This window comes from Neoarius graeffei, chromosome 22 (assembly GCF_027579695.1).
Source record: "Neoarius graeffei isolate fNeoGra1 chromosome 22, fNeoGra1.pri, whole genome shotgun sequence".
In the NCBI taxonomy this organism is placed as follows: domain Eukaryota; kingdom Metazoa; phylum Chordata; class Actinopteri; order Siluriformes; family Ariidae; genus Neoarius; species Neoarius graeffei.
Window position 1 is genome coordinate 60,057,472 of NC_083590.1, and position 26,383 is coordinate 60,083,854.

General features: G+C 45.3%; 1 protein-coding gene across 2 annotated transcripts in view; it reads right to left on the reverse strand.

The window, feature by feature from the left end:
* The window catches only part of LOC132871002 (zinc finger protein 501-like), a 144,156-nt gene that overhangs the window by 68,266 nt on the left and 49,507 nt on the right, over positions 1-26,383 (reverse strand). The window contains exon 1 of one of the 2 annotated variants that reach the window (XM_060905137.1): positions 8,131-8,309. The exons of the other annotated variant lie outside the window; for it this stretch is intronic. Coding sequence (XP_060761120.1) covers positions 8,131-8,301 — 171 coding nt within the window. The 5' untranslated portion in view covers positions 8,302-8,309. Of the gene's footprint in view, positions 1-8,130; positions 8,310-26,383 lie in introns of those variants that run through there. 2 annotated transcript variants of the gene reach the window in all.

Genomic DNA, 26,383 nt, shown 5'->3' on the forward strand with positions numbered 1-26,383 from the left:
AGACCCACGAGCAGATCGAGAACATCCTCCGCCAACACAAGAGACTGGTGGTTCGCCATAGAGGTGACACACCTACCTACCTTCTTGGGGACTGAGTGTGGCTGTTGACCTGGGACTTCAGGTTTCCTGAGGGAAGTAGAAAATTATTGCCCAAATATATTGGTCTGTTTAAGATTCTCCAGAGAATTAATGAGGTTACTTACAAATTAGATCTGCCTGTGCATGACTGTGTTTCCAACTTATTTCATGCATCTCTCTTGAAACCTGTTGTCTTAGGTCTGTTGGACGAGGCCACACCTGGTGTCATGCCCCCACCTCCAGTGTACGTGGAAGGCACCCCAGTGTATGTTGTCTGCTGGCTGCTGGACTCCAGAAGGAGAGGAGGGACTCTCCCGTACCTAGTGGACTGGGAGGTTTATGGGCCTGAGGAGCATAGCTGGGGTCCTGTACAAGATCTCCTGGATCCTGGGTTGGTGGAGGAGTTCCATCAGCATCATCCAGAGAAGCCTGCGCCTCGGCCTAGGGGCTGTCCCAGGTGCCGTGTGTCCAGCCCTCCCAGCAATCTGCGCAAAGGTGGTTCCAGAGGTCGTCTGCAGTGATGACCCTCTGTCCAGCACTGCAGCAGCACTGAAGGCTTGTCCAGGAGTGTTCCCAGCAGTGTATGTGGTGGACATCGTGGTCGTCCTTGTCCCTTGGACTCCTGGGGGGAGGGGGGTACTGTCATGCTTCTGAGCTCACCCTCCATCTACCTCAACCCTCAGGACTCCAGTTCCCATAATCCCTGTTCACACACCAGTCACTACCACGCGCACGCCATCATCCAATCCAGAACCACTTCCTAGGAGTGGTTCACCTGAGTTCTAATCACAATCACCTGTACCTTTTTGTTTATGTCTGTATTTATACCCCTTTGTCTGTTTTGTTCTTTGCACAGTATTGTCTTCACTTTTCATAAGCCTACTAAGTGTTATTCTACTGATTGTTTAACACCACACCATAGATCCACAAAGCGAGCACAGATGCACCGCCACGCAGAGTGCTGGTATGTCCCAAACCTCCTGCACAGTCGCTGTGATGCCACTACTCGGAACATCATGCCAAGCACTAAAACACTGCTGCACAGAGCGCTGGACAACCACAATGTTAAAATGAGCAATGAGCTCACTGCAGTCCTCAGGGAGGAGCACAGGCATCACCCAAGGCAAATCAAGGCCTGGAGGGACCCGACGCCCAAAACTGGGTCCAGAACTACACCACAACTGGCGGACAAAACACTCAAACAAACATCAAACTGCACAAACACAAAAAGAAAAACAAAAGAGAAAATAAAATAAAATACAAAGCTCCATTGAGAAGCAGCAGCCAGAATGCGCATGGCGTACTCTCAACCAGAAACAGAAAACATATGATGAGATTGAGTGGAATAACTTATTATATCCACATTCACTGGATTTTGAGAAACAGAGCATTTTTTTTTTTTAAATTTTGCAAATTCAATAAATAACTTTATACAAAATGTCTGACAAAATCATTTCTGCTTAGAATGTAAACAAACCGGCAAACTGACAGTAGCAGGGTCAGGACACTTTGTCCAGTGACCATTTTGTCTGATGCCATTTCGTCCAAAGCCTTTTTCATATGCACTATCAATTATTTTATATGTGTGACAAGATCAAAATATAAACAACCCATAATTCATTTAAGGGAGTACATTAAGCACAATCAAAACCTTTTTCATACGCACCATCAATTATTTTATATGTGCGAGAAGATCGAGATATAAGCATTTAACAAATCATTTAAACATGAACCTAGCAAAAGGTCAGGTGAGGCACAAACAGGCTAAATCAGGCAAAGACAAAAATGGAAACTAAGAACAGGAAACAGGATTGGAAACCCAGGGAATCTACACAGGAGAATAATGCTTGGTAATATGTGCTGATATGGCATAATACTTCACATTGAACATGCATTTTCTCAGTCTTTATATAGACATGCTGATGCTTCTTGATCATGTGCAGGTGAGCCTCATTAACAGCGCACGTGCGAGAGTCCACTCGGCACCTCAGACCTGAGTGGACTCTCACGCCCGGTGTTAATGAGGCTCACCTGTACATGATCAAGAGCCATTAGCGTGCCTATATAAAGACTGAGAAAATATCTGGATATCATATCTTACATCTCGCACTTGCCAAGAATATCTGGCAAGTGTAGATTTTCTATGTAATTTGGTCCAATAAAAATGATCTCTCCCCACAAGTGGCCTTGGCCGAATGCACCCGAAGTTGACACTTGCTGATTCCCATCATTTCCGGTTTCATTTTCATTTTACAAAAATATTGTTTTACTTCAGTCAAATTCCATTGAGAATTCCTCTTTTTTTCAAACAAACAAATACCCAAAATATAAAATAATTAATAGTGCATATGAAAAAGGCTTTGGATGAAATGGCATTGGATGAAATGATCTGTATCCACAGTATCAATTTGTGAAAAATGTTGAAAAATAAAAAATATATGTTCTTACCATGAAATACTTTTTATTCCATATTTTGTTGCTTTTTTGTATTTTGGGGGGTTTTGTTTTCGAGTAGAGTATTTATTTCATCCTCGGTTGGTTCAGCAACACGCTCCGCCATTTTGCTTTTCTCTACTTACTGTATATGAGCTGATAGCATAGTAGTAGAGTAGCCAATCGGAGCATGTGATTGCTTATATCCAGTGAATGTGGATAGAATAAAAATTATTAGTTTCTTCACCACCTACTTAGATTAGATTAGATTCAACTTTGTCATTGCACATCATAGGTACAAGGCAACGAAATGCAGATTGCATCTAACCAGAAGTGCATAGCAGTAAATAAAATTTGTATAAAAATATTTGTATAGCGCTTTTAACAATAAACACTGTCGCAAAGCAGCTTTACAGAATTTGAACGACTTAAAACATGAGCTACCCTATGTCAATTGTATGTTGTATATGTACGGACAGGTTGACGGCTAATTTTGCTGGTACATGTGACAATAAAGGGCATCATCAACATAAATATAATATACATACAGTGGCATGCAAAAGTTTGGGCACCCTTACTGAAAATGTCTGTTACTGTGAATAGTTAAGTGAGCAGAAGATGAACTGATCACCAAAAGGCATAAAGGTAAAGACAACACATTTCTTTTCAGTGTTTTCTGCAAGATTTGTGTATTATTTTTTTTTTGTACAATTGGAGAGTGAAAAAAGAAAAGGAACACCATGCGAAAGTTTGGGCACCCCAATACATTTGAGTTCTCAGGTAACTTTTACCAAGGTTACAGACCTTAATTAGCTTATTGAGCTGTGGCTTGTTCAAATACTTCATTAGGAAAGGTCAGATGATGCAGATTTCAAAGCTGTATAAATTCTCTGACTCCTCAAACTTGTCCCGAAAATCAACAGCAATGGGCTCCTCTAAGCAACTCCCTTGCATTCTGAATAATAAAATAATTGATGCTCACAAAGCAGGACAAGGCTACAAGAATGTAGCAAAGTGTTTTCAGGTAGCTGTTTCTTCAGATTGTAATGTTATTAAGAAATGGCAGTTAACAGAAACAGTGGCGATCAAGGTGAGGTCTGGAAGATGAAGAAAACTTTCTGAAAGAACTGCCCATTGGATTGCTAGAAAGGCAAATAAAAACCCCTGTTTGACTGCAAAAGACCTTCAGAAAGATTTAGCAGACCCTGGAGTGGTGGTGCACTGTTCTATTATGCAGCGACACCTGAACAAATATAACCTTCATGGAAGAGTCATCAGAAGACTCAAGTCAAGTTTATTTGTATAGCGCTTTTAACAATAAACACTGTCACAAAGCAGCTCTACAGAATTTGAACGACTTAAAACATGAGCTAATTTTATCCCTAATCTATCCCCAATGAGCAAGCCTGTGGCGATGGTGGCAAGGAAAAACTCCCTCAGACGACATGAGGAAGAAACCTCGAGAGGAACCAGACTCAAAAGGGAACCCATCCTCATTTGGGCAACAACAGACAGCATAACTATAACATTAACAGTTTTAACATGAAGTCAGTTTCATTGATGTTATAAACTCTTCATTGATGGAAACTTGAGTGCAAAACTGTTCATGACAGCTGCAGTCCTAAAGTTAGCAAGTCAACTGTAGTCCTCAGCCATAAAAGCATAACTGAAAGAGTCCAGAGCATCCTCCAGGTGTGACTTTCAACTGTCCTCATGGGGCCATCCTCCACAGGAGTGATGCGATGAGACTCCAACCAGACACAGGGTACCAGGATGGATCAAGCAGGTCTGAGGAGCAGAAGAGGTCAGCATCTTGATCCCAGGACCAACATGTAACTCAGAGGGACAGATTTGGGGGGAGGGGGAGAGAGAGAGAGGGGGAGAGAAAACACAGGTTGTTCGGTATGCCCAATGTCACCTGAATAAGTAGGAACAGTATACGTATTGCACTGAGTACAAGCAGGGACTCCGGCAACTAACTATGACAGCATAACTAAAAGGGGAGAGACTGAAGGTAACACTGGCATGAGGGAGCCCCGGGACATAAAGCAGCCAGCCACTACACCGTCAACAAACTCGAGTGAGCAAGCGAGTGGGGACTGACAGCATCCATATATTCCAGTTTACCAAAACACTCTATGTCTGAGGACCCTCCAGATCTACACCTTTACCTCATAAACACCATTAATAAAAGGCTTGACTAAACAGATATGTTTTCAGCCTAGACTTAAACGCTGAGACTGTGTCTGACTTCCAAACACTACTTGGAAGGCTGTTCCATAACTGTGGGGCTTTGTAAGAAAAGGCTCTGCCCCCTGATGTAGCCTTCACTATATGAGGTACCAGCAGATATCCTGCACCTTTTGATCTAAGTAGGCATGGTGGGTCATAGAGGAGCAGACGTTCACTCAGGTACTGTGGTGCGAGACCATTCAGTGCTTTAAAGGTCAATAGTAGTATTTTATAATCAATACGAAATTTGATTGGGAGCCAATGCAGTGTGGATAAGACAGGGGTGATGTGGTCATATTTTCTAGTTCTAGTAAGGACTCTTGCTGCTGCATTTTGAACTAACTGGAGCTTGTTTATGCACTTATTGGAACATCCAGACAGTAAGGCAATACAATTATCCAACCTGGAGGTAATGAAAGCATGAACTGGTTTTTCCATATCACGTAGTGACATTGAATTTCTTATCTTAGCAATATTTCTGAGATGAAAGAAAGCTATCCAGATAAATGTTATCAATGTGAGTTTTGAATGAAAGACTGGGGTCAATAATCACTCTTTTTAATCAGTCTTTTACTGCTGCACATGAAGAAACAGAAAGGCCATCCAGAGTTACTGTGTAATCAGAAAACTTACTTCTAGCTACATGTGGTCCTAGTACAAGTACTTCAGTCTTGTCAGAGTTAAGCAGAAGGAAGTTAAGCTGGTGTCTCTCATCAGGTTTTGCAGAAACATACAACTGTGTGTCATCAGCATAACAGTGGAAACTAATACAATGTTTACGAATAATATCACCCAGAGGTAACATATATAAAGAAAAAAGCAGTTGACCCAAGACAGAACCTTGTGGAACACCAAACTTTACCTCAGTAAGTCTAGATTTTAGACTCTAGAAATATCACCATTTATATCAACATACTGATAGCGATCAGTTAAATAAGAGCTGAGCCAGGAGAGGGCCGTTCCCTTAACTCCCACAACATTTTCTAGTCTATCCAGAAGAATGGAATGATCAATGGTATCAAATGCTGCACTAAGGTCAAGCAACACAAGCAGCGAGACACAGCCTTGATCAGACGCTAACAGTAGGTCATTTACTACTTTAACCAAAGCTGTTTCTGTGCTATGATTAGGTCTAAATCCTGACTGATTCATGTCATGGATGTTACTCCTATGTAAATAGGAGCATAACTGCTGTGCCACAGCTTTTTCAAGGATCTTGGAGATAAAGGGGAGGTTTGATATTGGCCGATAATTGGACAGCTGACAGGGATCAAGGTCAGATTTTTTTAATCAGGGGTTTGATAACTGCTAGTTTAAAGGATTTGGGTACATAGCCAATCCTAAGAGAAGAATTTATTATTCTTAGAAGCGGTTCAATTACTTCAGGTATTATCTGTTTGAATAGACGTATAGGTAAGGGATCTAGTACGCAAGTTGAGGCTTTTGATGCCAAGATTAATGAAAGTAATCCAGTTTCTTTTAGGGGAGTAAAACATTCTAATTGCTGATCTGATACAGTTATATTATTAACTACAGGGTCACTTACATTGTCTGACCTTTTTTTTTATTAAAGGACTCAGTAAGGTAATACAAACAATCAAATGGAAGTAAAATACATTTGCCCTCAATTTTTCCGAGAAATAAGCACCAAAAAGGAAACAAAAAAAGACAGCAACAAACCTTAACCCCCCAAAGCAGAATGAATGAATGAAAGGCCAGCAAGAAGGAAGAGTCAGCACAACAGTAATAATTCTGAGACTACATACAGATGAAAAATAATAGGGTGACATGGATTCAAGGGGTATGAACATCACCATGAGCTTATTTCACCTGGTCAGCAGTCCACCTATCCAGCAAAGGCTGCCATGCTTTTTGGAAAAGTCTATCCTTGTTACTAATCTCATAACGTAGATGTTCCAAATGCAGAACATTGCCCAGCTCCACAAGCCACTGCTGAAACGAGGGGTCCACCTCTGATTTCCACTGTTGCAGGATGACACACCTGGCTAACAGAGTACATAAGGAAATAGCCTGCCCTTCGTAGTTGGTGATAGTAGAACTATACCTCACAGAACCAAAAATGGCAAGCAGTGGGTCTGGGGTGATGGTTTTATGAAAGGCTTTTGAAATGTAATCAAATACAAGAGACCAGAAAAGCGCTAGCTTTGGACAAGCCCAATATTGATGCGTAAGAGTACCAGTGTGTTGTTTACATTTATCGCATAAAGGAGAGACATTAGGGTATATGCCATGGAGTTTGGCTTTGGAATAATGAAGTCTATGGACTACTTTAAATTGAATAAGGGAATGCCTGGAATTAATAGAACTGCTGTGTATTCTATCTAAAATCCCCTCCCAGACTGTAGCATTGATTTCCATATCAAGTTCCTGTTCCCAGTCATTTTTCAGCTTTTCAATAGACACTGCTACATGAGCTAGTAGGATATGGTATAAGGCAGAAACTATGCCTCTGGTTCCAGGTGTAAGACTTCTAAAGTTGTCCAATGCGTTGTGTTTGGGAAGTTTCTCGTAACTTGGTATATGGGTCCTAATGTAATTCCTGATCTGAAGGTACCTAAAGAAATGAGTAGCTGGTATACCATAAGTCTGTTGTATTTGTTGGAATGACATTAGGTTTCTGTTGGAGTAAAGATCCTGAATTGAAACAATGTTTTTCGACCTCCACATAAAAAAAGTGGATCCATTAAAGCAGGAGGAAAAGCATGGATGTGGCAAAGTGGACTATCTATGTAGACTTTGGGTATGTCTAGGAATGACTGAATTTGTTTCCAAATTTTTAATGAATGAATTACAGTTGGGTTATTAACATAGGAAAGAGTTTTTATCTTGGTGGGGTTGTTAAGAAGGGCCAAGAGAGAGGTGGCGCTACACAAATTTAATTCTATTTGAAGCCAGGTGGGTAAATCCATCTGATTCTGGGCTGAGGGCAGGCCCTTACGCCAATAGGATAGTACATTTAAGTTAGCAGCCCAGTAGTGCATCTTAAAGTGTTGTAGCCCAAAGCCCCCTTCTCCCCTACACTTCCACAGATGTTTTTTTAGATATTCTGGCCATTTTGTTATTCCAGATGAAGTAGGCTATGATAGAGTCCAACTTTTTAAAATAATAAAGAGGAATAAAGACAGGGACGTTTTGGAAAATATAAAGGAATCTAGGAAGGACAACCATTTTTATGGCATTGATACGACCAACCATAGATATGGGCAAAGTGTTCCAAAATTGTATATTTTGCTTAAGCTGTTGTATCTTAGATTCCCAGTTGCTAATGAGGAGTTTACCATGCTCCTTGGTTGCAATAACACCCAAGGTTTTGAATTGGTCCTTCGCAATTTTAAAAGGTGTGGAATGTAGAAAATGTATGTTTACCTGCTCTGATATGGGCATCAGTCCGCTCTTTCCCCAATTGATCTTGTAGCCAGAAAAGCTGCCAAAAGAATCAATCAATTGAAGAAGTGGAGGGATAGAAGACCTGGGGCGTGACAAGAATATTGTGATGTCATCTGCAAATAGAGATATTTTATTCTCTATGCCATACATTTGAATTGGAGCAATCTCCTGGTTTAATCTAATATTACTAGCCAAAGTCTCAATGGCAAGGTTGAATAGATAAGGTGAGCAGGAACATCCCTGGCGAACACCTCTGTGGAGAGAGAATGGTTGTGAGAGGTCACCATTAGTAATAATCGAAGCTCGGGGGTGAGCATAGATTATCTCAATCCATTTGACAAAGTTTGGCCCAAAGCCAAAGTGTTTCAGGGTGGTTAACATGTACTTCCCTTCAATATGATCAAAAGCCTTTTCAGCATCTAAGGCAATTACTACACACTCTTCCCTCTGCTTCTGGTACATAATGTTGAAAAGGTGTCGTAGATTGAAAAATATGTGTCACCCTGGAACAAAACCAGTTTGATCGGGGTATATTAACCTAGCTATATATTTACAGAGTCTATTAGCCAAAACCTTGCTGAGTATTTTAGTTTCCATCTGAAGGAAAGAAATTGGATGATAAGATGACATTTCCAAGGATCAAGGCAATGTTTGCGTTGTAAAGGAAAAGAGGCAGTTCTGCAACTTCTTTGGAATGGGCAAACATACGCAAAAGCAATGGTGCAAGACTTCGTAGGTACTTTTTATAGAACTCAATAGTAAACCTGTCAGGTCCAGGGGCTTTATTGTTAGGGAACTGAGAAATAGCAGTTTGAAGCTCCTCTAGAGTTATAACAGCATCCATTGCTTTAGCTGCTGTTTCATCTAAAGTAGGGAGTTTACTGCTCTCCAGGAAATTATTTTCTGTGCATCAATGGTTTTGACTTTAGATTAATATAGATCTTCATAAAACGATGCAAAAGAATTGTTGATCTTAGAAGGATCTGTAATAATATTGCCTTGTCTGTCCCTAATTTTATGAATAGCACGTGAGGCCTGAGAGTGATGCAGTTGCCTTGCAAGCAGTCTGTGAGGCTTGTCTCCAAGCTCAAAGTATTTTTGTTGCGTTTTAGCAAGCAATGAGCCAACTCCCTGGGAAACAATGGTGTTATATTGAAATTTAAAACTGGTGATAGTCTCAAGAGTGGCATCATTAGGGTTAGTCTTAAATAAATCTTCTTGGGCACGCAGGTCATGTTCTATATCTTTTAGCCTACTGCCTTCACTTTTTCTTTTACTGGAGACATAGGCTATGATACGGCCCCTGATGACAGCCTTCAGGGATTCCCAGAGAATGGAATCATTGAAATCACCTGTATCATTCTCAGTGATAAAGTGAGAAATCTGTTCTTGTAGATAATTAGTGAAGAGTTCATCGCTTAATAATGTCGAATCGAAGCGCCATTAGGTCTACCTTCACCAATTTTAAGAACCATGGACAGTGTGGTGTGATCTGATATAACAGTGGGATGATATGATACAGTGCCCACTGTTGACAATAGTTTAGAATCCAATAAAAAAAAGAATCAATACGTGAATAGGACTTATGCACTGGAGAAAAGAAAGAATAGTCTCTTACAGTTGGATGCTTAAGCCTCCATATGTCAACTAAGCTGAGGTTGTCAATCAAAGTGTTCAAACGAATGCTTGAGTTTGACTGATGGAGAGATTTAGAGAACTGTTTATCCAAAAGTGGATCCAAAACACAATTTAAGTCCCCTCCAATTATGATACTAGTGGTAGAAATGTCTGGAATCACATTAAAGACCTTTTGAAAAAAGTCTGGGTTATCAAAATTAGGTGCATAGAGATTGACAAGCGTTACTGGAACAGAATTCAAGGTTCCGGCCACTATTAAGAACCTACCATTGGGATCACTAATTGTAGTGGACTGAATGAAAGGGATGTTTTTCCTAATTAAAATCGCCACTCCCCTAGCTTTAGTGGTGAAATTAGCTTGATACAGTTAGGTCCATATATATGTGGCAGCGGGGGCGTGGTCTAGCATCGGTCTGTGACAGGAGGGTGGAGTCAGGGAAGGTAAGTGGCAGAATCACCACACCTGTTGTTAATTAATGTGTTTGTGTGTCTTCCTAGTGACCGCGCCCTATTTAAGGGGAGAGAGCGAGAGCAGAGGGAGCTCTCTCCACAACCAGACGGCTGATGTGTGTACGTGTGTCTGAGTGTGTGGGAATAGAGATAAAAGCTGAATAAAAAAAGAGTTTTGTGAAATCAGTTCTGTCTTGCTGTCCTTCTGTGCTCCACCCACCTACACGAACTGCTACAGTGGTGCCGAAACTCGGGATGAGCACAGAAGACAACAGCCCCATGGAGTCCTCCACCTTCGCCGACCTGATCCACGCCCTCGCTATAGCCCAACAGAGCCAGCACCAGGCGCTGCTTGCCCTCCGAAAGGAGCAAGAACAACGGTTCGAGGCCCTGGTGCTGGCGCAACAGGAAGCTCGTCGGGCGTTCCGACACCTCCTCGCGTCGGCGGGGTCCACCATCTCCACTGCCGCGGGCCATTCCCCCCTCACCCTCATGAAGATGGGCCCGCAGGACGACCCCGAGGCATTCTTCACGCTCTTTGAGCAGGTAGCAGAGACCTCGGGGTGGCCGGTGGAACAGTGCGCGGCGTGCCTCCTCCGCCTGCTAATGGGAGAGGCGCAGCTGGCCGTGCTACAGCTCCCCACCGACCGGCGGCTGGCCTACGCGGACCTTCGCTGGGCCGTCCTCCAGCGGATGGGACGCACCCCGGAGCAACATCATCAGCATTTCCACGCTCTGTGTTTGGAGGAAGTCGGACGGCCATTCGCGTTTGGCCAGCAACTCCGGGACGCCTGCTGGCGGTGGTTGAGGGCCGACAGCTGCGACGCGGAGGGACTCATCGACCAGGTGGTACTGGAGCAGTTCGTCGCACATTTACCAGCGGGAACCGCAGAGTGGGTCCAGTGCCACCGCCCGGCATCGCTGGATCATCTGGCGGCTGTCCCGACGGCAGGACAGCAGACGACCCCTTCTCGTCTCTCCTCTCTCTCTCTCTCTCTCTCTCTACCCTCCTCCTGTGTCTTCTCCTCGCCCCATTCCCCCACCGCGGAGGCGGGGGCCGGCGCCACCTCAGCCGGCCCGCCGCACCCGCGGTGCCCTTACGTGTTTCTCTTCTGTGTCTGTCTCCCCCCCCCCCTCAGGTGAGTGAGCCCCAGAGCACTAGTGCAGAGAGGAAGCCCGGGCCGGTTTGCTGGCGCTGCGGGGAACCAGGCCACCTCCAACAGCAGTGCTCGGTAACGGAGGTGGGCGCAGTGGTTCGGATCCCCAACACGCCAGGAGCCGCCCTCGATTGGGGCGGAGCGTATCGCATACTGGTGAGTATCCAAGGGGATACATATCAGGCATTGGTGGATTCTGGCTGTAATCAGACCTCAATCCACCAAAGCCTGGTGCAAGACGAAGCATTGGGGGGAGCACAATTGGTGAAGGTGTTGTGTGTGCACGTGGATGTTCACAACTACCCTTTAGTGTCAGTCCACATTTTTTTCCGAGGGGAAAAATTTATAGTGAAGGCGGCGGTTAATCCTCGCCTTACCCACTCTTTTTAATTTTGGGGACTGATTGGCCGGGATTTTGGGATTTAATGACACACTTAGTAAAGAGTGGGTCCTGCCATTTGACAGTTGGAGGTCCCGGTGTCGCTTTGGCGGGAACAGCTGTCACAGAGCCGTCTACGTCATCTCCGCGTCAGAGTGAGGAGCCGCCGGCTCCTCCTCTCTCTATTGGGGAATCCCTCGCGGATTTCCCATTAGAGCAGTCGCGAGATGAGACTCTGCGGCATGCGTTTGACCAAGTGAGAGTAATCAATGGTCAAACGCTCCAGCCGAATGCCACCCCGTCCTTCCCCTACTTCGCGATTATGAAGGATAGATTATACCGAGTGACGCAGGACACTCAAACTAAAGAGCGAGTCACGCAGCTTTTAATTCCGAAGAGCCGCCGGGAATTGGTATTCCAGGCGGCTCACTTTAATCCCATGGCTGGACACTTAGGGCAGGATAAAACACAAGCCCGAATAATGGCCCGATTCTACTGGCCGGGGATTCGCGGCGATGTCCATAGGTGGTGTACGGCATGCCGCGAATGCCAGTTAGTAAATCCAGCGGCCATTCCAAAAGTGCCTTTGCGCCCTCTACCATTAATTGAGACCCTGTTCAAAAGAATTGGGATGGATCTCGTCGGGCCATTAGATCGGTCAACACGAGGGTACCACTTTATATTAGTTCTAGTGGACTATGCAACGTGATACCTGGAAGCAGTGCCTCTTCGCAATATCTCAGCACACAGTATTGCGGAGGCACTCTTCCGCATCATCTCCCGAGTTGGAATCCCGAAAGAGATTCTGACTGATCAAGGCACCTCGTTTATGTCACAAACACTGAACAAACTGTATGGGTTATTAGGTATTAAGCCGATCCCACCAGCGTGTATCACCCACAAACAGACGGTTTAGTGGAACGGTTTAATCGCACCCTTAAAAACATAATTAAAAAATTTGTAAGTGAGGACGTGAGTAACTGGGATAAATGGCTCGAACCCTTGCTCTTTGCAGTGCAAGAGGTCCCCCAAGCCTCCACGGGGTTCTCCCCGTTTGAATTATTATATGGGCGTAAGCCGCGCGGCATTTTAGATGTGCTGCGAGAAAATTGGCAGGAGGAACCTTCACCAAGCAAAAATCGACGGGTCAGTCCGGTTCTGTGTAGACTATAGAAAAGTCAACGCGGTGTCTAAATTCGATGCGTACCCAGTGCCTCGTATTGATGAGTTGCTCGATCGGCTAGGCACGGCTCGTTTTTACTTGACACTGGATTTAACAAAGGGTTATTGGCAGATCCCCTTGACTCCACTATCCCGAGAAAAAATGGCCTTTTCCACACCGTTTGGGTTACACCAATTCGTCACACTTCCGTTTGGGCTGTTTGGGGCACCCGCTACATTTCAGCAGCTGATGGATCGGGTCCTCCGCCCCCACGCCACCTATGCGGCTGCCTATCTGGATGACATCATCATATATAGTAATGACTGGCCGAGGCACTTGGAACATCTAAGGGCCGTCCTTAGGTCGCTGAGGCGGGCGGGTCTCACAGCCAACCCAAAGAAGTGTGCGATTGGGAGGGGGGAAGTACGGTATCTGGGCTTCCACTTGGGCAACGGGCAGGTGCGTCCCCAAATTAACAAGACCGCAGCGATTGCGGCCTGCCCGAGGCCCAAGACCAAAAAGGGGGTAAGACAGTTCCTGGGGCTGGCTGGCTATTATCGTAGGTTTATACCTAATTATTCTGACGTCACCAGCCCGCTGACTGATCTGACTAAAAAGGGGGCACCAGATCCGGTCCAGTGGACGGAGCAATGCCAGCAGGCTTTTTCTAAGGTAAAGGCTGCACTGTGTGGGGGGCCACTTTTACACTCCCCTGACTTTTCTCTCCCCTTTATGTTGCAGACGGATGCGTCGGACAGAGGGCTGGGGGCCGTTTTGTCCCAGCAGGTGGAGGGGGAGGATCACCCAGTCTTATACATTAGTTGGAAGCTGTCGGTGCGTGAGGGGCGCTACAGTACCATCGAGAAGGAGTGCCTGGCGATCAAGTGGGTGGTCCTCGCCCTCCGGTACTACTTGCTGGGATGCCCTTTCACCCTCTGTTCGGACCACGCGCCCCTCCAGTGGCTCCACCGCATGAAGGATGCCAATGCGCGGATCACCCGTTGGTATCTGGCACTCCAACCCTTTAATTTCAAGGTGATCCACAGGCCGGGGGCGCAGATGGTCGTGGCGGACTTCCTCTCCCGTCAAGGGGGGGGGGAGTCGGCTGCGGGCTGGATGGCTGCCCGGCCTGAGTCGGGCGGTGGGGGTATGTGGCAGCGGGGGTGTGGTCTAGCATCATTCTGTGACAGGAGGGCGGAGTCAGGGAAGGTAAGTGGCAGAATCACTACACCTGTTGTTAATGTGTTTGCGTGTCTTCCCAGTGACCGCGCCCTATTTAAGGGGAGAGAGCAAGAGCAGAGGGAGCTCTCTCCACAACCAGACAGCTGATGTGTGTACGTGTGTCTGAGTGTGTGGGAATAGAAATAAAAGCTGAAAAGCTGAATAAAAAAAGAGTTTTGTGAAATCAGTTCTGTCTTGCCGTCCTTCTGTGCTCCACCCACCTACACGAACTGCTACAATATATTTGGACACTGACACAAATTTAGTTTTTTACCTGTTTATTGAAACATATTCAGGTTATAGTTATATAATGGACATGGACATAAAGTCCTTACTTTCAGCTTTCATTTGAGGGTATCCACATTAAAATTGGATGAAGGGTTTAGGAGTTTCAGCTCCTTAACATGTGCCACCTTGTTTTTAAAGGGACCAAAAGTAATTGGACAATTGACTCAAAGGCTATTTCATGGGCAGGTGTGGGCAATTCCTTAGTTATGTCATTCTCAATTAAGCAGATAAAAGGCCTGGATTTGATTTGAGGTGTGGTGCTTGCATTTGGAAGATTTTGCTGTGAAGAAAACATGCAGTCAAAGGAGCTCTCCATGCAGGTGAAACAAGCCATCCTTAAGCTGTGAAAACAGAAAAAAACCATCTGAGAAATTGCTACAATATTAGGAGTGGCAAAATCTACAGTTTGGTACATCCTGAGAAAGAAAGAAAGCACTGGTGAACTCATCAATGCAAAAAGACCTGGACGCCCACAGAAGACTACAGTGGTGGATGATCGCAGAATAATTTCCATGGTGAAGAGAAACCCCTTCACAACAGCCAACCAAGTGAACAACACTCTCCAGGAGGTAGGCATATCAATATCCAAATCTACCATAAAGAGAAGTCTGTATGAAAGTAAATACAGAGGGTTCACTGCACAATGCAAGCCACTCATAAGCCTCAAGTATAAAAAGGCTAGATTGGACTTTGCTAAAAAAATCTAAAAAAGCCAGCACAGTTCTGGAAGAACATTCTTTGGATAGATGAAACCAAGATCAACCTCTACCAGAATGATGGAAAGAAAAAAGTATGATGAAGGCATGGTACAGCTCATGATCCAAAGCATACCACATCATCTGTAAAACACGGCGGAGGCAGTGTGATGGCTTGGGCATGCATGGCTGCCAGTGGCACTGGATCACTAGTGTTTATTGATGATGTGACAGGACAGAAGCAGCTGGATGAATTCTGAGGTATTCAGAAACATACTTTGTGCTCAAATCCAGCCAAATGCAGCCAAACTGATTGGTCGGCGTTTCATAATACAGATGGACAATGACCCAAAACACAAAGCCAAAGCAACCCAGGAGTTTATTAAAGCAAAGAACTGGAATATTCTTGAATGGCCAAGTCAGTCACCTGATCTCAACCCAATTGAGCATGCGTTTCACTTGTTAGACTAAACTTCAGACAGAAAGGCCCACAAACAAACAGCAACTGAAAACTGCTGCAGTAAAGGCCTGGCAGAGCATTAAAAAGGAGGAAACACAGCATCTGGTGATGTCCATCCATTCAAGACTTCAGGCAGTCATTGCCAGCAAAGGGTTTTCAACCAAGCATTATAAATGAACATTTTATTTACAATTATTTAATTTGTCCAATTACTTTTGAGCCCCTGAAATGAAGGGATTGTGTTTACAAAATGCTTTAGTTCCTCACATTTTTATGCAATCATTTTGTTCAACCCACTGAATTAAAGCTGAAAGTCTGAACTTCAACTGCATCTGAATTGTTTTGTTCAAAATTCATTGTGGTAATGTACAGAACCAAAATTAGAAAAATGTCTCTGTCCAAATATTTATGGACCTAACTGTATATTTGGCCCACATAGCTAACCTTGAATTTCCCTTTAGTACTTTGCTTAATGTGTGTTTCCTGCAGAAACATTATGTCAGTTGACACGGACTTGAGATGCGCCATGACTTTAGCTCGTTTTATAACATGACCAAGGCCTCTTACATTCCAATTCACAAATTTATATCCCTGTCCCTGCATATGAATTGGAGAAGTGTGCTATGGTAATATCTAGCTTTATAAAGTGTGTTTACTGTCAGAAGGGAAGAAAAGGTATGTAGCTGCTGGCTGAAAAACAAAGGAAATAGTAGTAATAAAAAAAAATCCCAGCCCATCATCCAAACCCTCCCCCCGCCTCCCATAGCCAGGAGGCTACCCAGAAGGTAGCAACCACTGCTCCTATGCATAACTTGGGCACTCAGGTCTAAAACACACAACCCACAAGACTATAAGTATGGCCCCCTGGAGAGAGAAAAAAAAAAAAAAAGAGTCCCTTGACAGGGTGGCCGCGGGTCCTTAAAAAGTCTTAAATTTAATTTTCCTAAAATAAGGTCATTAAAAAGTCTTAAATTGTCTTAAATTTCAAACCTCGTGGTCTTAAATTTTCAATCTTAAATTTATGGAGATTTTACTCAGTCATATCGTTAAAATGTGGTACACTTTGGATGGGGAAAAAGTTTAATCGTTTTTGATGCTCACAGTTATACCGCGCAGGCTCCGAATCCACCGGTTGCTAGACACGCGCGTGCTTGACAACCACTCAGTGCCTGATCTGTTGTGTAAGTCCTATAGTGTGAGAGAGAGAGCAGCCCTGCCCCTCTCTGCTCCCTGAGTGGAGCCCCACCCCTCTCTGCTCCCTGAGTGGAGCCCCGCCCCTCTCTGCTCCCTGACTCTCCCTTGATCAATGAGTTGGCGGGGAATTTGTGGTTATTATCAGTACAAACAGCGCGAATCCCAACTTAAATGAGTGCGGTTCAGTTTGACATTATTGTCAGTCCGTTAGATAAACATTTAATTTTATTAAAATCGAAAATTAATATTTAGAGCCTGTGGGCTACAAAAATAATAGTCATTAAAGTAGCCGGCTGGACTTAATTGTGTAGTCGGTTGTATGGCCGGCAGCCGGCGCTTGTGGATAGCCCTGTTGAATCAGCTCTGCGCATGCGCCGTGCAGCACAAAAAAAATGGCAGCCACCATGAAGGAAGGAGATCCGGAGTTTTCAAACATTTGCTTAAGTGTGAAATCGCAAAATGGTATTCTAGCGAACAACAAAATAGTAAAGATTCAGAAAAACAAATCATTCAGTGATCATTTTAATAGTGTATTTCATCCGAACTAGGCCTAACGGTCGATTTAGAACTACAAAAAGTCCGTGTGTCTGACATTTTAAGTACCTTTGTAAAAGTTTTGCAAATGTTGCAGTCAGCATTTAAAATGCTAACTTAAAATTTTTGTACAAGTTTCAGTTGATTAAACTGTCATTTTATTAAATGTGTCTGCTTTTGTAATAAAAAAGTACTGAAAGAAAAAGCAAACACAGCATTGCGATTTCTTATCCATCCATTAAAAAAAAATCCCTGCCTACTGAAAATTTTTTTTGCTCACCTGGTGGACAGGAAACGGATTTTTTTTAAGGATGGCCTTGGATTCAAACATTGTGACTGCATTCTGATTGTCACATAGTTACAAGTTTATCCTATCCTCCTTATATTGTGTTCTGAGTGTGTGAATGCCTGTCAAGGAAAAGAAATGAAGTACTTCTACTAGAGTAGTGTTTTCTGGTGAATGTTTACAAGAACAATAAGTTACATTAAATTATATAGTTGTTGTTTTTTTCCAAAAGAGTACGTTTTTTCGTGACTTTAGATTTGGTCTTAATTTTTTTGGAACATGGTCTTAAAAAGTCTTAAAAAGTCTTAAATTTAACTTGGACAAACCTGTAGACACCCTGCTTGAACAATCCAAGTAACAGGTTTAAGTCAACTCCCACTAGAACTAGGAGTAGGTGGTATTAGTGGTCTAGCTAGGGTCAGTAATGCTGTAGGCTATTTAATACTAAGAGAAGAGAAAAAAATTAGAAGAAAAAAACACAATTGGAGGCAATGTAGGAAAGGGCTATGTCACCACTGAAATGGAACGATGTTATAACTCAAGATTAAAGCATTTAAAACAGATAAAATAATTAAAGTAATCTAGGCCACATGTTAAATGAAAGCGTCCAGCGTACTGATCAACAAGAAGGCTACTAATGCCTGGTGACTCAACCTAGCCCACCTAGGCACCAGCTCCTGAGCCTCCTTGGGAGAAAACAGCCGCTTCTTGCCTTCCTTTTCAAGTGTGACGAATAACTTAGCCGGGTAGTGAAGAACAGGTTTGAGGCCAAGATTGTAGAGCGCCTTCATGACATCTCGGTATTCAGATCATTGTTCCAAAACGTCAGGACTATAATCCTCAAAAATGTGTATTGGATCGCCTCAATACTGGAGTTTACCTCTCATTTTGTGGGACGTGTGAATCACCAAGTCATGAACTTGAAATTTATGGAAGCAAATACCGTATTGGCTCGAATATAAGACGGTGTTTTTGTTGTAAAAAATAGCTCTTAAAAAGGGGGGTCGTCTTAAATTCGCAGACTAGACAAAATGCCGCCAAAAACGAAAGTGAAAGTGAGGACAGTGAAAGTGAGCAAAGTGAGGCTGAGGATCTCTGTGCTGAGTAGCTGTAATTTAGCAAACTACCCTTTCCATTGTTTCAGTTGTTTATTATTGTAAACCTTAATGTATTGTTTAATGCATTGTTTAAAGCATTTGCACTGTTCTGCAAATTTATTCCATATACCCGTAGGCTATGGGAAGTTAATGCATTGACATTCTGAAGTTTATGAACTTTCAATCTAAACCTGACAAATTTGTTGAATTAATGCAATTTAAATGTTTTAATTTGGCTTGTCTAGTAGCCTGCAGTTTAGCCTCTTTTTTTACTTCTATGAAAAGTGTTCACGGAAATGAGACTGAAATGACCTCTATTTAAATGTGAAAAACAAAAGCCTCTAATTTTAAACAGAATTTTGAAATAAATATGCTTTATATGAATGAACATTTGGTCTTCAAAAAACTTTTTCCCCAAAGATGAACTTGGAAAAGGGGGGGTCGTCTTACATTCAGGGTCGTCTTATATTCGGGCCAATATGGTAATGACCGACCGAGGTTTCTCACCTGGTTTAGGCCTGGAGGAGAGGGCGCGATGTGCACGGTCTAGTTCCGGAGGAGAAGAAAGGATATGCTCCACCAGGAGCCCAGAAAAGAATTCTGTTGGACGAGCACTTTCGACAGACTCTGGTAGGCCTGTGATACGAATGTTATTCCTTCGACTCTGTCCTTCCAGATCCATGACCTTTGCTTTTAGCTTAGCATTGTTGTTGGCTAGGGCTGAGCAGGTCATCTCTAAAGCCCTGATGCTATCACTGACTGTATTGGCGTTGGACTCAAGGGACAACAGACGTTTGTCATGACCCTCGACTTTTGAATGAATCGCCTCCAGTTTTGTTTCAAAGGTAGAGAATGCAGTTCTGAACTCGGTTGAAAGGGCCTCTCTGTGCTTTTCCAGCATGGCAGCTAAGGCATCCATGTCAGTCTGGCTAGGTGCAGAATTATCTTTGGCGTCTTCCTGTCTTCTGTCAGCTTTCTTTGACATTGTTTGAAGAGGTTGGTCATTGGGAGTTAAAAACTATAAATGAATGTCCGTAGGGTAGTAAAAAAAAGGGGGCTAAATTGTTAAAAATTGCTTATTAGGTGGGAGCATGAAAATGCGCGTCTACTCCATATTCACACAGACCGGAAGCCTGACATTGTCTGACTTTAAATTAGTAGTTTGAATTTTTTGTTGGATATTCTCAATTTTGTCATTAAAAAAATTCATGAAATCATTGGTACTACACACTACAGGTATGCATGTATCTACAGTGGGGCAAAAAAGTATTTAGTCAGCCACCAATTGTGCAAGTTCTCCCACTTAAAAAGATGAGAGAGGCCTGTAATTTTCATCATAGGTACACTTCAACTATGAGAGACAGAATGGGGGGAAAGAATCCAGGAAATCACATTGTAGGATTTTTCATGAATTAATTGGTAAATTCCTCGGTAAAATAAGTATTTGGTCACCTACAAACAAGCAAGATTTCTGGCTCTCACAGACCTGTAACAACTTCTTTAAGAGGCTCCTCTGTCCTCCACTCATTACCTGTATTAATGGCACCTGTTTGAACTGGTTATCAGTATAAAAGACACCTGTCCACAACCTCAAACAGTCACACTCCAAACTCCACTATGGCCAAGACCAAAGAGCTGTCAAAGGACACCAGAAACAAAATTGTAGACCTGCACCAGGCTGGGAAGACTGAATCTGCAATAGGTAAGCAGCTTGGTGTGAAGAAATCAACTGTGGGAGCAATTATTAGAAAATGGAAGACATACAAGACCACTGATAATCTCCCTCGACCTGGGGCTCCACGCAAGATCTCACCCTGTGGGGTCAAAATGATCACAAGAACAGTGAGCAAAAATCCCAGAACCACACGGGGGGACCTAGTGAATGACCTGCAGAGAGCTGGGACCAAAGTAACAAAGGCTACCATCAGTAACACACTACGCCGCCAGGGACTCAAATCCTGCAGTGCCAGACGTGTCCCCCTGCTTAAGCCAGTACATGTCCAGGCCCGTCTGAAGTTTGCTAGAGAGCATTTGAATGATTGAGAAGAAGATTGGGAGAATGTCATATGGTCAGATGAACCTAAAATAGAACTTTTTGGTAAAAACTCAACTTGTGTTTGGAGGAGAAAGAATGCTGAGTTGCATCCAAAGAACACCATACCTACTGTGAAGCATGGGGGTGGAAACATCATGCTTTGGGGCTGTTTTTCTGCAAAGGGACCAGGACGACTGATCCGTGTAAAGGAAAGAATGAATGGGGCCATGTATCCTGAGATTTTGAGTGAAAACCTCCTTCCATCAGCAAGGGCATTGAAGATGAAACATGGCTGGGTCTTTCAACATGACAATGATCCCAAACACACTGCCCGGGCAACGAAGGAGTGGCCTTGTAAGAAGCATTTCAAGGTACTGGAGTGGCCTAGCCAGTCTCCAGATCTCAACCCCATAGAAAATCTTTGGAGGGAGTTGAAAGTCCGTGTTGCCCAGTGACAGCCCCAAAACATCACTGCTCTAGAGGAGATCTGCATGGAGGAATGGGCCAAAATACCAGCAACAGTGTGTGAAAACCTTGTGAAGACTTACAGAAAATGTTTGACCTCTGTCATTGCCAACAAAGGGTATATAACAAAGTATTGAGATGAACTTTTGTTATTGACCAAATACTTATTTTCCACCATAATTTGCAAATAAATTCTTTAAAAATCAGACAATGTGATTTTCTGGATTTTTTTTTCTCATTTTGTCTCTCATAGTTGAAGTGTACCTATGATGAAAATTACAGGCCTCTCTCATCTTTTTAAGTGGGAGAACTTGCACAATTGGTGACTGACTAAATACTTTTTTGCCCCACTGTATAGTGGACTTATTCCTGGTTAATTTTGCTACAGTATTAAATAAGAATCTAGGATTATTTTTGTTATCTTCTATTAGGGAGGAGTGATATGTTGATCTCGCAGCACTAAGAGCTTTTCTATACTTCAGGAAGCTCTCCTTCCACGCTAATTTGAACACTACCAATTTTGTTTCACGCCATTTACGTTCCAATTTTCGAGTGGTCTGTTTTAATGTGCGAGTGTCATCATTATACCAGGTTGCTAATTTTTTGTCTCTGACCATTTTCCTTTTAAGAGGAGCTACATTAACTAAGGTATGGCGGAATGCTGACTCTAAGCATTCAGTTGCCTGATCAAGTTCTGCAGGGGCTAACAGTGACCCAATCAAAGTTGATAACTCTGGGAGCTCATTTATAAAGCCAGTAGTTGATGTGAATGTATGTTTACTACAGTAGCATCATAGCTTGAATGAGATGAGATAATAATCTGAGATAACTTCAGACTCTGGAAGTATGACTATATTTTCTATGTTTAACCCAAATGTTAGTATTAGATCGAGGGTGTGACCACCTTCATGGGTCAATCCTATGACATTCTGATTAATCCCTACTGAATCTAAAATGGACACAAATGCTGTTTTTAAAGGGTCTTCTGGGTTATCAAAGTGAATATTAAAATCTCAGACAACTAAAGCTTTGTCTAAGGAAATAACCAGATCTTAGATAAAATCTGCAAATTCAGAAAGAAACTCAGAATATGGCCCTGGGGGCCTGTAAATAATAAGTAACGGAATTAACTGGGTAGACTTATTTTTCAAGGCTACATACATTATACGAGTGTAACTGTTCGGCGTTCGTGGGTGGAGCACAGAGGACGGCAGGACAGAGATCAGGTTTGACAGTGCGTTTATTGCTAGACTTTTCAGTTTAACAATCATTCATTCACTCAAACAGACACACACAACTGGCGTCTGGTTCAGGGATGAGCTCCTCTGCTCTCACTCTCCCTCCTTAAGTAGGGCGCGGTCACTGGGAAGACACAAACACAGGTTAATTGCTCTCAGGTGTAGTGATTTTGCCACTCACCTTCCCTGACTCCGCCCTCCTGTCACAGACCGGCGCTTGACCACGCCCCCGCTGCCACATACCCCCACCGCCCGACTCAGGCCGGGCGGCCGTCCGGCCTGCAGCCAACTCCCCCCCCCCCTTGGCGGGAGAGGAAGTCCGCCACGACCATCTGCGCCCCCGGCCTGTGGACCACCTTGAAATTAAAGGGTTGGAGTGCCAGATACCAACGGGTCATCCGCGCGTTGGCATCTTTTATGCGGTGGAGCCACTGGAGGGGCGCATGGTCCGAACAGAGGGTGAAAGGGCGCCCCAGCAGGTAGTACCGGAGGGCGAGGACCGCCCACTTGATGGCCAGACACTCTTTCTCTATGGTGCTGTAGCGCCCCTCACGCACCGACAGCTTCCTGCTTATATACAGGACGGGGCGCTCTTCCCCCTCCACCTCCAGGGACAAAACCACCCCCAGCCCTCTGTCTGATGCATCGGTCTGCAACATAAAGGGGAGAGAAAAGTCAGGGGAGTGTAGAAGTGGCCCCCCACACAGTGCAGCCTTTACCTCTGAAAAAGCCCGCTGGCATTGCTCCGTCCACTGGACCGGATCTGGTGCCCCCTTTTTAGTGAGATCAGTCAGCGGGCTGGTGACGTCCGAATAATTAGGTATAAACCTACGATAATAGCCAGCCAGCCCCAGGAACTGTCTCACCCCCTTTTTGGTCTTGGGCCTCGGGCAGGCCGCAATCGCTGCGGTCTTATTAATTTGGGGACGCACCTGCCCATTGCCCAAGTGGAAGCCCAGATACCGTACTTCCCCCCTCCCAATCGCACACTTCTTTGGGTTGGCTGTGAGACCCGCCCGCCTCAGCGACCTAAGGACGGCCCTTAGATGTTCCAAGTGCCTCGGCCAGTCATTACTATATATGATGATGTCATCCAGATAGGCGGCCGCATAGGTGGCGTGGGGGCGGAGGACCCGATCCATCAGCTGCTGAAATGTAGCGGGCGCCCCAAACAGCCCAAACGGTGTGGAAAAGGCCATTTTTTCTCGGGATAGTGGAGTCAAGGGGATCTGCCAATATCCCTTCGTCAAATCCAGTGTCGAATAAAAGCGAGCCGTGCCTAGTCGATCGAGCAGCTTGTCAATACGAGGCATTGGGTACGCATCAAATTTAGACACCGCGTTGACTTTCCTATAGTCCACACAAAACCGGACCGACCCGTCGGCCTTGGGTACCAAGACCACCAGGCTGCTCCAGTCACTGTGGGACTCCTCGACGATGCCCATTTCGAGCATGGTCTGAAGTTCTTCCCGAACCACCTTTTTTTTGTGTTCGGGTAGCCTGTAAGGGCGGCTACGCACTACCACCCCCGGGGGCGTCTCGATGTGGTGCTCTATGAGGTTAGTGCGACCGGGCAGGGGCGAGAACACATCCAAAAACTCGGCCTGCAACTGGGCAACCTCCGTGGTCTCCACATGGGACCGGAGGGGTACGTGATGCCAATGTCCCCTTTCGAACCTCCGGCCCCAGCTCTGCCTTCTCCGGAACCACCGACACCAACGCCACGGGGACCTCCTCGTGCCAGAGTTTAAGCAGATTGAGGTGGTAAATCTGTAGCGCCCCACCCCTGTCCATTCGCCTCACCTCATAGTCGACGTCCCCGACTCGCCGTGTGACCTCAAAGGGTCCTTGCCACTTGGCGATCAATTTGGAGCTTGACGTGGGCAACAGTAAGAGTACCTTATCTCCCGGAGTGAACTCTCTAAGGCGCGTACCCTTGTTGTACAGGCGGGCTTGCCGTTCCTGGGCCTGCCGCAAATTCTCCTGAGTTAGGTGGGTGAGCGTGTGGAGTTTTGCGCGCAGGTCCATAACGTACTGAATTTCGTTCTTACTTTGTGAAGGTCCCTCCTCCCAATTTTCCCGCAGCACGTCCAGGATGCCGCGCGGCTTACGCCCATATAATAATTCGAACGGGGAGAACCCCGTGGAGGCTTGGGGGACATCTCGCACTGAGAACAGCAAGGGTTCGAGCCACTTATCCCAGTTACGTGCGTCCTCACTTACGAATTTCTTAATAATTTTTTTGAGGGTGCGGTTGAATCGTTCCACTAAACCGTCCGTTTGTGGGTGATACACGCTCGTGCGGATCGGCTTAATCCCCAATAACCCATACAGTTCGCGCAGTGTTCGTGACATAAACGTAGTGCCTTGATCAGTCAGAATCTCTTTCGGGATTCCACCTCGGGAGATGACGCGGAAGAGTGCCTCTGCAATACTGCGTGCTGAGATATTGCGCAGAGGCACTGCTTCCGGGTATCGCGTTGCATAGTCCACCAGAACTAATATAAAGCGGTACCCTCATGCTGACCGATCTAATGGCCCGACGAGATCCATCCCACTTCTCTCAAACGGGGTCTCGATTAACGGTAGAGGGTGCAAAGGTGCTTTTGGAATGGCCGCTGGGTTTACTAACTGGCATTCGCGGCATGCCGTACACCACCTACAGACATCGCCGTGAATCCCCGGCCAATAGAATCGGGCCATTATTCGGGCTAGTGTTTTATCCTGCCCCAAGTGTCCAGCCATGGGATTAAAGTGAGCCGCTTGGAATACCAATTCCTGGCAGCTCTTCGGAATTAAAAGCTGCGTGACTCGCTCTTTAGTTTGAGTGTCCTGCGTCACTCGGTATAATCTATCCTTCATAATCACGAAGTAGGGGAAGGACGGGGTGGCGTTCGGCTGGAGTGTTTGACCATCGATTACTCTCACTTGGTCAAACACATGCCGCAGAGTCTCGTCTCGCGACTGCTCTAATGGGAAATCCGCAAGGGATTCCCAAATAGAGAGAGGAGGAGCCGGCGGCTCCTCACTCTGACGCGGAGATGACGTAGATGGCTCTGTGACAGCTGCTCCCGCCAAAGCGACACCGGGACCTCCCCCTGTCAAATGGCAGGACTCACTCTCAACTAGACGTGTCATTAAACCCCGAAATCCCGGCCAATCAGTCCCCAAAATTAGAGAGTGGGTAAGGCAGGGATTAACCGCCGCCTTCACTATAAATTTTTCCCCTCTAAAAATAATGTGGACCGACACCAAAGGGTAGCTGTGAACATCCCCGTGCACACACAACACCTTCACCCCTTGTGCTCCCCCCAATGCCTCGTTTTGAACCAGGCTTTGGCGAATTGAGGTCTGATTACAACCAGAATCCACCAACGCCTGATATGTAGCCCCTTGGATACTCACCGATATGCGATACGCTCCAGCCCAATCGAGGGCGGCCTCTGGCTCGTCGGGGATCCGAACCACTACGCCCACTTCCATTGCCGTGCACTGTTGTTGAAGGTGGCCCGGCTCCCCGCAGCGCCAGCAAACTGGCCCGGGCTTTCCCTCTGCACCGGTGATCTGGGGCTCACTCACCTGAGGTGGGGGAGAGACAGACACAGAAGGGAGAAACGGGAGGGCACCGCGGGTGCGGCGGGCCGGCTGGGGGGGTGCCGGCCCCCGCCTCCGCGGAGGGGGAATGGGGCGAGGACGGGACACAGGAGGAGGGGGAGAGAGAGAGAGAGAGAGAGAAGAGGAGAGAAGAGAAGATGCCATCTGCTGTCCTGCTGCCGGGACAGCCGCCAAATGGTCCTCCGCCAGCTTGACTGCTCGATCCAGCGACGCCGGGCAGTGGCACCAGACCCACTCCGCAGTTCCTGCTGGCAAGCGAGCGACGAACTGCTCCAGCGCCACCTGGTCGAGGATTCCTTCGGCGTCGCGGTTGTTGGC